Source organism: Enoplosus armatus, chromosome 6 (genome assembly GCF_043641665.1).
Source record: "Enoplosus armatus isolate fEnoArm2 chromosome 6, fEnoArm2.hap1, whole genome shotgun sequence".
Taxonomy (NCBI): Eukaryota; Metazoa; Chordata; class Actinopteri; order Centrarchiformes; family Enoplosidae; genus Enoplosus; species Enoplosus armatus.
Window position 1 is genome coordinate 23,125,073 of NC_092185.1, and position 15,039 is coordinate 23,140,111.

The window sequence follows — 15,039 nt, forward strand, 5'->3', positions numbered from 1 at the left end:
GGAACAGTTTTTCAAGAGTAAAGATACAGTAAAATGATTCCACTCGCACTGCTTTTCTTCCCTTAATATTCAGAGCAGCAATAATAATGAAGTCTTCAGGTAATCCAGGGCTTGCAGGGCTGAGCTATAACCGCACCAAAATGTGTCAGTTTATATAAAACCGTAACGCTGTCTGTCCTCCGCTGCACACAGTGCGGTGGGTGATGAATGTTCAAGACATCATGAAGAATGAACTCTGACTTTGATATAACCACTATGTACCATAAAGATGTTGCTTCACAAAGAGCCAAAAATAATGTTTGATGCCGTAATGATGGTGGAGATGGTGATGACCATAATGATGGTGATGATGAGTGTAATGTCGCATGCTGATTGTGACGATTGCTTGGCAAAGTGAAATGATTCCACCTGTTGGACGAAGTACAGTTCAGTACGAGAATAACATTTCCTAAATCTGTTTACTATAATATCTTTTAACTTTTATTTTGGAATTTGAAATTTCTATGCAAATGCAAACGTATTTGTAAATAAATGTGTGTATATTTCTCATGTCAGTCCATCTCATACTTTTTGTCTGATCACTGTGTGCTGTGCCTTTTATGCCTCTTTCTTAAAGGGCCACTCAAACCATTTTGCATTGTTGGAAGGGTAGGATCCAGGATTTTTGAGTCCAATACTAGGGGTCTTGCAAGTCTCCAAACTCTATGGAAGTGCAGTACTGAACCGCTGGACTGGTCCCTGCCACTTTGCCTTGTTGGGCGTCTCATGGATGATATCAACTGCAGCTATATAAGGAACAAAAGGATATACATTTATACTGTGTTGTATTGAAAATAAGGCTTTCAACACGTTTCTGACAAAATCTCAACCATTTGATGTAAGACTATTAACGTATTGAATCATACATTATTATAACGTGTTGTATTTCCCTGCCCCTTATGTGCGTAAGGGATGGGCTAATGAGCTGATGAGCTAAGGGACTGAGGGAAGGGAATGAGCTAATAATCAGCTTTTGATATGACTTCTCCATATTACAGCCATCCATGCATGTTTATTTTTTTAATGAAAAACTTATTGATAACAAAACAAAAGTTATTTGTAATACCTGTTTGTAGCATGGAGAACAACACAAGGCTTGTGGACCCTTGAAGTTTTTTCTAAAGAGGGGATGATACAAAAATCCTCTATGTGCCAATCCACAGGACAATATATATACAGTTAGGCCCAGAAATATTTGGACAGTGACACAAGTTATGTTATTTTAGCTGTTTACGAAAACATATTCAGGATACAGTTATATAATCAATATGGGCTTAAAGTGCAGACTCTCAGCTGTAATTTGAGAGTAAAAAAAAGAAGAAATCCATCAGAGAGATAGCAGAAATGTTGAAAAATAGAGCCCACTGGTGAGCTTGGGAACTCAAAAAGGCCTGGACGTCCACAGAAGACAACAGTGGTGGATGATCGCAGGATCCTTTCCATGGTGAAGAAAAACCCCTTCACAACATCCACCCAAGTGAAGAACACTCTCCAGGAAGTAGTGTATCAGTATCTAAGTCTAGCATAAAGAGAAGACTTAATGAGAGTAAATACAGAGGGTTCACCACAAGGTGCAAACCATTAATCAGCCTCAAAAATAGAAAGGCCAGATTAGACTTTGCCAAAAAACATCTGAAGAAGCTGGCCCACTTCTGGAACAGCATTCTTTCAGATCAACCTGTACCAGAATGATGGGAAGAAGAAAGTATGGAGAAGAATTGGAACAGCTCATGATCCAGAGCACACCACATCTTCTGTAAAACATGGTGGAGGCAGTGTGAGGGCATGGGCGTGCATGGCTTCCAGTGGCACTGGGTCACTAGTGTTTATTGATGATGTGACAGAAGACAGAAGCAGCCGGATGAATTCTGAAGTGTATAGGGATATACTTTCTGCTCAGATTCAGCCAAATGCAGCAAAGCGAAACCCAGGAGTTTTTTAAGGCAAAGAAGTGGAATATTCTGCAATGGCCGAGTCAATCACCAGATCTCAACCCGATCGAGCATCGATGCATTTCACTTGCTCAAGACAAAACTTAAGGCAGAAAGACCCACAAACAAGCAACGACTGAAGACAGCTGCAGTAAAGGCCTGGCAAAGCATCACAAAGGAGGAAACCCAGCGTTTGGTGATGTCCATGGGTTCCAGACTTCAGGCAGTCATTGCCTGCAAAGGATTCTCAAAGTATTAAAAATGAACATTTTACTCATGGTAATGTTAATTTGTCCAATTACTTTTGAGCCCCTGAAATGAGGAGACTTTGTATAAAAATGGTTACAATTCCTAAATGTTTCATAGGATATTTTTGTTCAACCCCTTGAATTAAACCTGAAAGTCTGCACTTCAACTGCATCTTAGTTGTTTCATTTCAAATCCAATGTGGTGGCATGCAGAGCCCGAATCATGAAGATTGTGTCACTGTCCAAATATTTCTGGGCCTAAATGTGTGTATGTGTGTGTGTATATATATCTATCACATATGCTAAATATTTCAGTATTTTCTTTAATGCAGGGGTCTAAAATCTCTGAGTTTGAGCAGTTCATTCAAAGAGTGATTTTTCCTTCTCGGACTTTAATACGAATGTTTTTTAAATGCATGATATTTAATGAAATATTTAAGAATGAAGAAAAAACATGGAGTATATGTAATTAGTATTTTGTCCAAGTGCCAGACATTGGATTTGCTTCATTGTTTGGGTAGAGTAAAAGTCAAAAGGGCTCTAATTTGTCTGACATGTTTTTAAAGCAGCAGTTGCCCGGGAGCATCTTTAGGTGTGTGTGTTTCTCACACAGCTCAAACAGGGTAGCAGAGGCGGGTGGAGCAGTAGGACCCTGAGATGCAGCAGCAGCAGTAAAGCGGAGAGCAGGCAGGAGGGAGGAGCCTGACTATAAACCAAACAACCCTCCACACCCTGCAGTCTCAGGAAGTTCCTCCGCATTCCTGCCATAAGAGCACACACAAACACACATAGGCAGAAAACTGAGAGGAACCACACACTGAGGCTGGGTAAGTGTGTTGTTCCTGGTTTCTTTTGAGGAAAACAGAATAGATGTTGTTGCATTCATGGTCATCTGTGCGTATGTGTGTGTGTGTGTGTGTGTGTGTGTGTGTGTGTGTATTCAAACAGGAATTTGGAGGGGGTGTGGGCCTGCTGTAGGACTGGAGGCCAGAACCTCATCATCAACGCTCTGACAGGTGCTGTATTTCCTGACTCATCCTCTCTCTTTCACCCTATACGGCTCTCTCTCTCTCTCACTGTCTGTTTCAACATAACTCAGCCACAATAGGAGGGACGGTATCACTTTCACTCTCTGTCGGTCTTCTCTTGTCTTCCATGAGTTTGTCTGTATGTCAGTGTAGCTTCAAGCTCTGCGGTCAAAAGAGAGGAAGTTCTTTTATCGGCTGTTAGTGCCATAATAACTGCTCTTTTCTCCCGAGAAACTGAAACATTTGGTGTAGACTCGTATCTGAAGGGTGCAGCAAGTAACTGAATTGTAACTGAGTGCCAAAGACAAAGTACAGCATGCAGATTAATAGATTACAAATCTAATCTCCATAACTGGTTTTGGTTAATGTAATAGCTAGTAATGCAAATGCAGTAATGAAAAATGAAAAGCCTAACTGTCAACATATGTAAATGGCGGATTATGAAAAGTCCATTGCAGCATCTCAGAGAGGACAAGGGTTGGTGACACACTCGCAGGTAGATAAGTTCTGACTTCTTGCTAACAAAACCGTTTTTTCATAGCCTCAAGACTTTAAATCTGCTCGCAAAAGGATTATAGCCAAGTGGACTAAACTCTCAAATCATTTTCATCTCTTTTCTTTTATATTGTACTATCATTTTGTCACAAAACCTGGGCTTTTACTGTAGAGGTTAAGATTATATATATATATTATACTGAGAGCATTTTTCAGCTTTCAGTGTGAGACTGATCTTCTACTTTTAATCTGCACTGTCAAGTGGAAAAACATGACAAACAGTCCACAGCCATGCTAATATGCTCACAATTACAATGCTAACATGTTGTTTGTGATACTAAGAAAGTGTAGTGTTTACCAAGGACTCCACCTTTGTTGAGTGTTTTAACACGCTAGCATTTGTTAATTAGCACTCAACACAAGGTACAGCTGAGGCTGTTTTACAGGTTATTTGGTCATGAACCAAAGTACTTGACCTTATGGTGGTGACCTTATGACCTTATTTACAATTCATCCTAAAGGGGGACATGAATGTCTGGACCAAATTTCATGGCAATCACTCCAATAGTTGTCAAGATGTTCAACTAAAAGTCAAAAATGTCAACCTCCTGGTGCCGTTAGAAAATAGTCAGTAGGCTTTATCCTCTGGGGACCATGAATGTCTGTACAAAATATAGATAGAGATTTCAATGTGGACCAAAGCGGTGGATCGACGGACTGACATTGCCATCCATAGAGCCCTATGACACCAGCGTGGCTAAAAATGGGAAACAAGCACAAGTTCAATGGTGTAACAGGAGGAGAAAACCTCACGATGCTCTCCTGTCGAGAGAGATGGTGATGATGGAAACGGTGAACCACACCACGCAGAAAACTCTCAAACTCTTTTCTCAACATGTCTCTTCTCAGTCTCACCATGAGCAAGGCAGGCGGTGATGAAGGAGGCGCTGACAGCAGCAGTGAAACAGCCCAGCAGCCGGAGAACAAGACTCCAGAGGCGGCCCTGAGCAAACTGAGCGCCACCACTATAGGGCCGGGCTGGACTAAAGCCAGTTGCCCCTGCTGTGTATCGGAGCGGGTCGAGCCGTTGGTTCTGGTGAAGCTCGGGGAGAAAGTTCGCCCTGAGACGAAAAGGTGGCTCATCAGACTGATTGGAGCTCCTCAGAAAGATGGAGGTGAGGTCTGGAATAACAGTGATGGCCTGCAAGAGTCCTGCAGAGCTCGCTTGTCTGACGGCATCGAGTGCAACCTTGCAAAGAAAAACATACAGATCAAACATTTATGAGAAGTGTATTGCACAGGAGAGTCAGTGCCTGGAAGGTCTCTAGCGTTTAAATATTTGATTGCATTTGCATGCCAGTTAGCAATGTAGATAAATATAGTTTATTGATTCCTATGTAAATGTTAGCCAGAGGCGGTTTATATTTAACTAGCGCAGAAAACCACATGTATTTCATTGCAGATAACCACCTAAGTTCAATATTCAAATGACTTTTTTCATGTGCGAATAGATTAGGAGTAGCCTAGATCTGTCAGATTTAGATCACATGTTTATTTTTTTTTATTTTATTTTACGCTGTTGGTCATTAAAACAATACTGTGTTGCCAAAAAATGTTAAACCCCACAGAACTTCACTTAAAATTGTAGTGGAGATCCCAAAGTTTCCAAAGAAACCAAATCTGTCAGGCTGAGATTTTTTGGGAAATGTGTATAAATGATGAACAAGACAGCTGGAATATTTCCATGGAAACATGGAGTGTGGGCTTTGAATGTTTCACTCATAGTAAACATCATATAATTGGAGTGAAGGGTTGCAACAAGGCAGTACAGGACACACAGTATGAATACACAAACAAAAGATGATGATTTTAACAACCCTTAAGGAAAATATCTGTATTTTTTTTATTCTCACAATCTTGGCTTTTCTGACTATGGGTCAGGCTAACTCTGCACTCACTTCTGCCAAAGCTTTCCAAGAAAACATCAGTGTTACATAAATTATTTCAAACGCTTGTGACGAAAAGGGATCTGCTTCCAGGGGCTACCAGCCGCCTAACCAGGCGAGATGTTTGGTTAGCCCGTTAGCGAGCTCCCTATTCATCTGCAGCAATAACAAACAATTGTTACTTTTTGTGTCATGTATATCGTGACTCAGAATCAAGTGCAAATTTAGCACGACAGATTTTCCTCATCTCATTTTGCCAAGTGTTACTAAAGCTCAGCCTTGCTCAGACGGAACACCTTCATTTCTCAGCAAATCATGCCCACATCACGCAAACGGTACCTTGATTGGCTGCCATCATGAAGATCAAATCGCTACCACTGCCTGTGTGTTTGGATGATGTATCAACTACTGGGAAAAAAAAGGTGTCTTCCTATTGAAGGAATGTGACCAGCTCAGTGTTTTAAGGATGGGCACTGAAACAGTGTTTGGTTGCTGTAATTGTTCCCTCCTCTCCATACTGACCGTGAAGAGGTCACTAACTTCCTCCCTTTTGGTCGCAAAACGACAAAATGAGAGTTTCAGTACCTCCCCCTTTGCTCCACTGTCTCACCCCAGGTGCTGCATTACTGGCCCACCCGGGCGAAGATGCCACCGGGGACATCATCGTGGTCTCCGCCCCGCGCTGTACGTTACTTAGGGCCACCGAAGAGTTGGGACTATGTAAGACTTACCACAACGAGGACATGGAGGCCTTCTCCTACAGCGACAGAGACAACTTTAAAGACTCAGGTACGGCAGAGGAGCTTCGAATGTACTCATGAACACAGTTTACATGTTGAAACAATAACACGGGAGAGGGGGTGCGTGTTAGTTCTTTAATACAACACAAAGAGAAAGGGTCAAGTTTGACTGGCTTACTGTTTACTTTTTTTTTTTTAACAGTTGCTCAGATGTTCTTCTGTTAAAAGGCCTGTATCTGTTTCCCACTTCTCAGTCTGTGACAGTTTATCTTTGGTCCCTCTGATCCAACAGTAGCATCCTGTTGCTGAGCTATAAAACTGCGCTCTCGTCATACCCAGTCAGTCTGGCAGCTGCACATGATACAAAGTTCACTTCAGTTCACTTGTGTTTTCCATGGCTTGTCTGTGTTCAAAGCGCGCGGTTATTCAAATAAAACCGGTTGACAATCTCCACCATATAGAAACTGGATGATCAAAAATGACATGGGGAGTAGAAGGGTTGTTTTCATGAACAAGACATAGTTGTATAATAACTATGGAATGGAATTTGGATCACATCATCACAGGTGTTCGTACAGTACAAGGGGGTGGAGGTCATACCCCTGTCTCTGTTCAAAGATGGTTAGCAGTGTCAGGTGTGAATGTCCCTACCTTGATCTTTCTCCGGTCGGCCACTGACTCCTGGTCGATGACCTTTGACCCCTTCCCAGTTGATGCTGTAGTTTTGGTTTTGGTCTTTGGTCTTCACAGACAGCTGATGTTGTCTGTTTTTCTGTTTCTGTATTCTTTTTCATTCGGTCTCTCGTCCAGGGTTCTTGCTGTTTCACTGATGTAGTGTTCCCCACAGCTGTCACATGTGATGGGGGTGGGGTCCTGTCTTCAGGGTATACCAACAGAGATGTTTGGGTGTTGAATGATTGGTGGTAACTCCCTAAAATCTCTGGCTGGATGTTAGGACAGTCCAGCCACCTAAGGGATGCTTCTGCTTGTCATCTTGGTCTTAAGTTGGAGTGGGATTCCCAGCATCCACTCTTTGTACCCATTAGCCAGGAGTGACCCCCCCCCCCCCCCCCCCCCCCGGCATGCTACCCCTCCCCTCTCTCTAACGTCCTCACTGACAAGATGTAGTACTCTGTGTAGGAGGGTCCTCACCATTGATCCTTTATATTGTAGATGGTGGTTGGAGTTAGAATGAGGCTATTGGTCTGAGTGAGTGGGTTTCCTTTCATACTGTGGTCTTTAAGCTCTCAATGGGAATGGCAGCTGAAAGACCACATCTTCCTGCTCGCTAGTGAACTTGATGTGTGGGATGATTTTACGTTGGAAAATACTTCGGTTTATGACCAAATTTTTGCAGAACTAATGACGAACCCGTCAGTCTCAGCTGTACTTTGCGTTTGTATCCACGCACCACTGGCTGTATCCATGTGTCTGTGTCTATTCATGGTTGCGGCAGACAACATGGAGGTGTTCCTGACCCTGGCGGAGCGGCAGTACATAGTGAAGTACGAGCTGGACGGTCTGCGGGCTCAAAGAGACCTGAGAATCCCCGGCCTGTCCGACAGCGACACGCTGCAACGCCGAGACAACATCTGTGAGTGTACTCACCACGTGTGTTCACATCAGGATGCACACACCAGAAAAATATCCACAAGATAAATACTTTGTTACTGGAGCGATGTGAAGACTACCAGTCTAGTCTACCATTGAATGGGTGGATTTCTGGGTGTTTTTTCTGTTACTTAATTAAATAATTTCAAAGAACAAAGACAGAAACACACACAAACAACAACTCAACAGCTGAAGATATCCCCATTTCACCTATTTTTTGCAGTGCACTCATGTCATCACATTGTAGACTCCCATCCACTTCATATACTGTGTTTAGAGCAGTCTAATCATCAGTTAGGGTATATTTGCTGCTGCCTGCTGTCTCCACGTTCAGCCAGTATCCAGCTGTACCATGAGTATCTATGTCTTGCTGACCTCAGCTGTTCTTCTCTCCTCGCACGTTCGATCAGGGAATTGCTTCGGTCAGCATCAGCCTCAGTGTGTGTGTGTGTGTGTGTGTGTGTGTGTGTGTGTGCATGTAGCTGTATATGAGTGGATTAGTTGGAAAAACTGTCCCTCTTTCGCCCGTGTTTCTTAAGTCTCTCTTGGTTGCAGTGTTGCTTTGATGTCGGGCGTGTAAAACTGAGTGTCGTTGCAGGGCAGAAGCTTGGGTCAGCTGGCGTTATTGTGGACACGTTTCCCCTCCACAACCCGGGCCAGCTGAAGGACCTCAGTGAAGCCTGGTACTCTGGGAATCAGCTGGCTCAGCCACTGGGTGGGAAATACAACACACACACACACACACACACACACACACACACACACTACCACATGACTGCTTGTCCGCTCACACACATGCAGGAGCTGATGCAGGAGCTGTGGTCACAGTTTTTCATGCCTGTGTCACCCGAGAGGAGTCAGAATTCACAATAGATAGCTGTGTGCAAGGGTGTAGGTTTGATTTGGAAAGTGGTGGTGGGGACATACATTTAAAAACAAAATTGGGGATTTTTCGTTGCATTTCCTGGAATTCTTAACAATATATTGTGACTACATTTGTCCAGCTTTGGTCTTTCACATGGGATCAAGTGTTTTTTTTAACAATTACATCAGAAGGATGTGCTGATACCTGTAGTGACAGACACCTCTGTCCACTGCGTTATTCAGATGCAGTCAGTGGGTATTTTGGAAGCTCTGTGGCTTTCTACTTCAGCTTCCTTGACTTCTACACCTGGTCTCTGCTCCCACCAGCCATCCTGGGCCTGTCCATCACATACTTCTCAGGTAGGTGTGTGGATTTATCATTTAGTTTTGTTTATATCTATATCTATATCTATATCCATCTATATATATATATATACACCTACTGTTAACATTGAGAAATGTTAAGACGATAATGTTAGCAGATAGCTTTTAGTATATTAGCATGTTAGCATCTGGGTAGTGTCCAATGTTGTTTGTGGTCTCCCCACATACCGACCTTTGGTCATGTGACTTGTAGATGTTGTTTTGTGGACTAACTATACTAAAAATGATATACTAAGTATACAAAACAACATTACAATTGTATTTCAAAAATACTTATTATACTTTTTATAAAATACTTCCGGTAGATACACACATTTACATCACATGCTAGCTGTTAGCGTATACTTTATGTTTATATGTTCACTTGAGAATGGTACCAAGCTCACAAGTCATTTAGGCTGATGGATGATGTATTCTAACTCAGCCTTTGTGCAGCTGTAATTGGAAAAAACTGGACACTAAGTTCTTCTGGCCCGTCACAGGTGAGGTTGAGAAGGAGATGGAGGAGTCAGTGTCAGGTTCACAGGTCACAGGTGTGGAAGACGACTCAGGACCAGCTGTCAGCGGCCACATGATCCAGGCGGTGTTCAGCATGCTCTGGTCCACGGTCGTTATGGAGATGTGGAAGCGCCGGAGCGCCTCCCTGTCCTACCGCTGGGGGACCCTGCACCTCGCGGACCGCTTCGCAGAGCCCCGGCCCGGTTTCCACGGCGACATCGGGGTCAACCCTGTGACAGGGCGTGTGGAGCCACTCTTTCCCGAATGGCAGAGGGACCTGCGTATGGCGGTGGTGTCAGTCCCGGTGGTGGGGCTGTTTCTAGGTATTCATTAGTTGCTTTGTTTAATTCTGATGCCGAGCGATGAAACATCAAGTAAATGCAACTGACGATGGAGAGTGTGAAACATGTGAAAGCACTTAGATGCAGAAAAGTATGCGCCGCTCAATGCCTCCCTCATGTCTCCTGCCCTGTCCACGTCTCCTCCTGCAGGGATGGTGGTACTGGGCATGCTTTGTTTCTACTGGGGGGAGGCCCAGGTACAACAGCTGCACAAAGACTGGGACTCCCTGCTGTCTCAGACTTTGCTCTACACGCCCTCAGTGCTTCACATCGTCTATACAAACGTGCTGGCGACTGTTTACAAGAAGGTGGCACAGTCTCTGACTGAATATGGTGAGTGAGATGGAGGGGACACCATGGGGAGTGCAGAGGTTATGCAGCCATGCCAATGATACTGTTCATCATTCTTACGCTGAGCCAATCATGTCCCTTATATTTCCCTTTAGAGAACCACAGAGAGCAGTCTGCCTTCGAGAACCATCTGACAGCCAAAGTCTTGGTGGTCAGTTCCTCCTCTCCACTCCTCTCCAGCCATTAGCTCTTATGTCCTCAACAGTCCAACAGGCTCTCTTACCAGGCTCCTTTCTCTCTTCCCCCAGTTCACCTTCTTCAACTACTTTGCAGTGCTCTTCCACATCGCCTTCTTCAAGCAGGATGTGCCTTTGCTTCGCAAGGTAACAGCTGAGCTCCACAAATCTCCCGCTGGCCCCAGTAAAGAGTTGTGTCTTCAAGCAGGTCCTCGATTTAGTGATGCACTTCCATAAACTTGGGGTGCTTGGGTGAGACAGATTCTTTTCAAAAATAGGCCAAGTAATCCCGATCTTCATGCCTAATGTTGGTCAAGATCCGAAAGTACTGGATCCTACAAGTCCCACAATGCAACTTGAGTTGACTTACAGCAACTTGTACAGGTGTGTCAATGTCATTCACACCTTTTTTCCCGTCACTCATTTTCCTGGATGTTGCTAGGTAGCTAGCTAGCTATGTAGGAAGATGATATTCCCACTTTCAATCCCGCCTACAAAGCTTTGATTGGCCAATTGTGTGTCCAACCAGCGGAAACAGCCGTCAGTGAGCACAACACGAGGCATATTTGGATCGCTTGACAAACCTGAGAGAGGTCTGGAACCAGAATAGAGCAGAACCCTGTGTAGCCAGTAATTGACTGATTGACAATGAATTCCCATATTCTCTTTGTCTGTCTCAAGCGTCTAGCATCGTTACTGATAGTGACCCAGCTGGTGAATCAGGTGACAGAGGTGGTCATTCCCTTCCTGGTGGACCGGTTCCTCAGCGCCCCCCATAGGACAGGGAGTGAAGACGATCCAGAGGAGGACAAATTCAGGAACCAAGCCACCCTGCCTGCTTTTCCTGTGAGTGCACAGTATTCAGAAGAGGTGCATGTCATACACCCTGGCAGTGTAAGACACAGCTTCTTGTTTTGCCACAGGGCCTGTTTGCAGAGTACATCGAGCTCCTGGTGCAGTTTGGGTATTTGAGTCTTTTCTCCTGCGTGTATCCTCTGACCGCCGTGCTGCTGCTCATCAATAACTTAACGGAGATCCGATCGGACGCCTACAAGATCTGCCAGCTATTCCGCAAACCCTTCTCCCCCCCTGCGGCCAACATGGGGGTGTGGCAGGTCAGTCGAAACCACAATGCACAATAGCAAATGAGAAGCAGCCAGTTGGTCATGAGTGGGCCGCTCACGTCACTTGTCATGTGTTTCAGATCGCGTTCGAGGTCCTGAGTTTTGTCTCCGTCGTGTCCAACTGCTGGCTGCTGCTGCTGTCACCATGGTTACAACAGCTGTTTCAGGAGGGCGGGATGAGCAGCACAAACATTCTGCTGTTGGCTGTTTTGGTGGAGGTAAGGAGGAGGACGGAGAGGTCATCAGTGCCCATTCAGAATAATCACATCATTGTGCGTTCCCCTGACATTTTTACCTCTGTGTGTGTGTGTGTGTGTGTGTGTGTGTGTGTGTGTGTGTGTGTGTGTGTGTGTGTGTGTGTGTGCGCGTTTTGCAGCATGTGCTGGTCTTGGTTAAAGTCCTTTTGGCGGTACTGATCCCCGACGAACCGGACTGGATCCGAAAAAAGAGAGAGCATATTGAGTACACGTCCATGCAGGCCTTGAGACAGCAGGTTAACCCCCGTGCATTCTTTTACTGTGCATTTTGGCGGTTCCCCTTCATCTGTGTGACAGCTCTTCCTCGATCTCTTCCAGAAGCTGCATTCTGAAGAGTCCTGATTGCGTTTCAAAAAGCGTTGAGGTGACGCTTTGTGTTGTCCTGTGCTGAGCTGCTACAACCAGAAGATACAGTACCAACCTCAGTGTTGTGTGGGCCCCGACAGGAGAGACGTCTTGGATCTCCAGCAGGGTCCACAATGCATACTGCTCCGCCCCCAATACTCCGCCTGTATACTTTTAAAGTGTTTCTGCTGCTCTCACTAATTAACATGGTGCTTCTGCAATGTACACCCTTTGAAATGCATAGATTACATTACACGTACACTGCAAGTCAAAAAGACTATGTTATGATAAAGGAGGTTGTTCGCAGGGTTTGTTAAGATGTAATGAGGGAAAGCTGAAGAGCTCTTGTAAAATCACTATGGTACAGGTACTACTGAGTAAGGGACAGACAGGGCAGATTATTATTATTATTTGATGTTACTGGCAGGGTCAGAAAACTGACAGAATACTTGACAAAATGTTTATTTCTTTTTCTCTATAGGGGGACTAGGCGCTGTCACCTAGTGATAAGCTACATTTAGTGTTCAGGAGGACGGTATCACCACTGGGGTGATTATCATAAGACAAAAAGCAGCAAATATAAATAAGTCAGTCAGTATTTAGAGCTGCTTCATGTCAATCATTTTCAAGTCAATAAAGGGTTGGCCCCGTCGTAATGAACCCTCACAGAATTATCACCCAACATGCTAGTGGGGCATTTAGCCGCTAAAGACACAGATATTTCCACCAGAGCTAAAAGGAGAGCGGATTTCGGACAAAAACAATTTGTTAATGTTGTGTTTACAGATTGTTGTGCTGTTATTGCACCTCAATTAAAAAAAAGTCATTCATTTTGTCCATGGCTCCATCAAATAGAGAAAAAAAAGTGGAGTTCAGTTCTTTACAAATGTTCTACAATACTGGGTTTATTATCTGTTTTTGTGCTAGAATCAGTCTGAACTGATCATTTGCTTCCGGTCGAGCAGTTAGTAGAAAGTGTTGCACTCGTACCCTCCCTTTATGATGCTGTCCTCTCCTTAAGTTAACACTGTGTGGTTATTGGACCACGTGAGTCGAGTGAACTACATGCCAAGATTCGATTTGCAGTGAAAGCGATGGGGGGGGGGGGGGGGGGCTACCAAAGAACCGCTATGTGCTTTGCCATTAGAAGCGTATTGTTTTTCTATGTGTGGGTTTCATTCTCTCCTCACTCATCAGTGTTGTGCGACTGCTTGAGTTCACTGTGCTGCAACAACTAATTCACCTTATAGTCTGATACTTTACAGAGTAAGAGTGTTATTTCACTGTTCACTCCTCACTGCTGGCAGATTTGACTTAATATAATGAATGTGCCTTTGAATCCACTGGGGAAGTCCACCATTACTTTCATACTGGCTTGACAGTGGTGTATTGTTCCCTACAGTGTATAAGTTATTGTTTTTAGGAGTAAGTATTCTCTCCAGCCACCAGGAGGCACTATACACTTGCCATGTTATTCCACATACAGCTTTTCACAAGCCCTGGTGGCTTCAGTAAAGAGGGATGGTGAGTGTGTGTGCGTGTGCGTGTGCGTGTGTGTGTGTGTGTGTGCGCCTGCCTGCTCTGTTCTGAAGCGCTGTGATGAGTTACTGAAGTTGAACTTTTAGACTGTCTGGCCCCAGGATCAGGATTTCAGAGGTGACGATGTTTTTTGCTGGTTGTCCCACAATAAACTCACTGAAGGAAAGTGGCTGGCTGTCGTGTCTGCTGTTTTACTTAGAGCCAGTGGGCGAAAGGAAACAGCCTTTCCAGCCCACCGCTGTAACTACGTACACTGACTCCAGAGCTGTACTTGAGGTACTTCACTTGAGTATTTCTATTAGATGTGACTTTATGCTTCTACGCCATTACATTCTTGAGGGAAATGTTGAACTCTTTAGTCCTCTACATTTATTTGACAGCTACAGTTACCAGTTTGGCATTTCCCAGCAACTATATAATAGTTTGTTACAGTTCTCTGGCTCACACTATGTTGGTAATTTACTCAATGCACTTTGTCAATCCTAGCATCATATTATATTATATTATAAGCTGAGGAGCACGGCCCAATTGACCTACTGTGCAAAAATTAACTCTTCCCACTCTCTGTGCTTTGTGAGTGTATCCTGTTACGCATCATTTCAGTCGATATTGTGCTTTAGTGGGGCACAGTTTCAAACACGCAGTTTACTGACACACAGTGACCCTGGGGGTTTGGGGCCTCGGCCTCCAGCCTGGTCAAGAAGGGGGGGTTTAGTTTTCAGTGTGTGTGGGAGAAACTACACTGTACAGTATCCGTGTCCACATTCTCTATTACATCAGCACACTGCACACAGTCGTCCTGTAGATTTAATCCATTTTTAATAAATAAATACAGAAAAATAAGTTCATGGCTCCATAGCGACGTGGTCCTAGTTACAATGCAGGTCAGTAGACACAGACACACTGAGGAGAGACCAGCTGCAATCACACAGGAACAAATAATGGGATTTTATCCCTCTTCGGCACAGATTTTATGCTTCCTTGGCTGATGAAATGTGAGTGATAATCAGATTTCACGTGACATCCGCTCCTTATATAGGCCGGGACCGTCCCGTCACAGGTCACAGGTTCAAAATCCAATTTGTTGTAGCCGTGAAGCTGCAGTGGCTGACAGGAATAAGC

At 44.3% G+C, this 15,039-nt stretch overlaps 1 protein-coding gene across 2 annotated transcripts; it reads left to right on the top strand.

Annotated features, from left to right (window-relative positions):
• Window positions 1–2,960: 2,960 nt before the first annotated feature.
• ano10b (anoctamin 10b) lies at window positions 2,961–13,468 on the top strand. 2 transcript variants are annotated; one of them, XM_070907057.1, is made up of 16 exons: window positions 2,961–3,045; window positions 3,167–3,234; window positions 4,651–4,916; window positions 6,303–6,476; window positions 7,884–8,021; window positions 8,637–8,753; window positions 9,146–9,262; window positions 9,769–10,107; window positions 10,276–10,458; window positions 10,572–10,627; window positions 10,725–10,799; window positions 11,334–11,498; window positions 11,576–11,767; window positions 11,857–11,994; window positions 12,153–12,269; window positions 12,352–13,468. In XM_070907057.1, exons 3-16 carry the CDS (start codon window positions 4,658–4,660, stop codon window positions 12,373–12,375), a joined length of 2,094 nt encoding a protein of 697 aa, XP_070763158.1. In that variant the 5' UTR covers window positions 2,961–3,045; window positions 3,167–3,234; window positions 4,651–4,657; the 3' UTR covers window positions 12,376–13,468. The 2 variants fall into 2 exon arrangements, with proteins under 2 accessions (XP_070763158.1, XP_070763159.1); XM_070907058.1 differs by lacking the exons at window positions 2,961–3,045; window positions 3,167–3,234 and having other exon boundaries at window positions 4,634–4,916.
• Window positions 13,469–15,039: the final 1,571 nt, after the last annotated feature.

Bases quoted from the DNA above. Each gene is read 5' to 3' on its own strand.
- ano10b (XM_070907058.1), top strand. From the start codon at position 4,637: ATGTCTCTTCTCAGTCTCACCATGAGCAAGGCAGGCGGTGATGAAGGA. The intron at 10,459-10,571 runs GTGAGTGAGATG...ATTTCCCTTTAG, and splicing joins ACAGTCTCTGACTGAATATG to AGAACCACAGAGAGCAGTCT. The intron at 11,768-11,856 runs GTCAGTCGAAAC...CATGTGTTTCAG, and splicing joins CCAACATGGGGGTGTGGCAG to ATCGCGTTCGAGGTCCTGAG.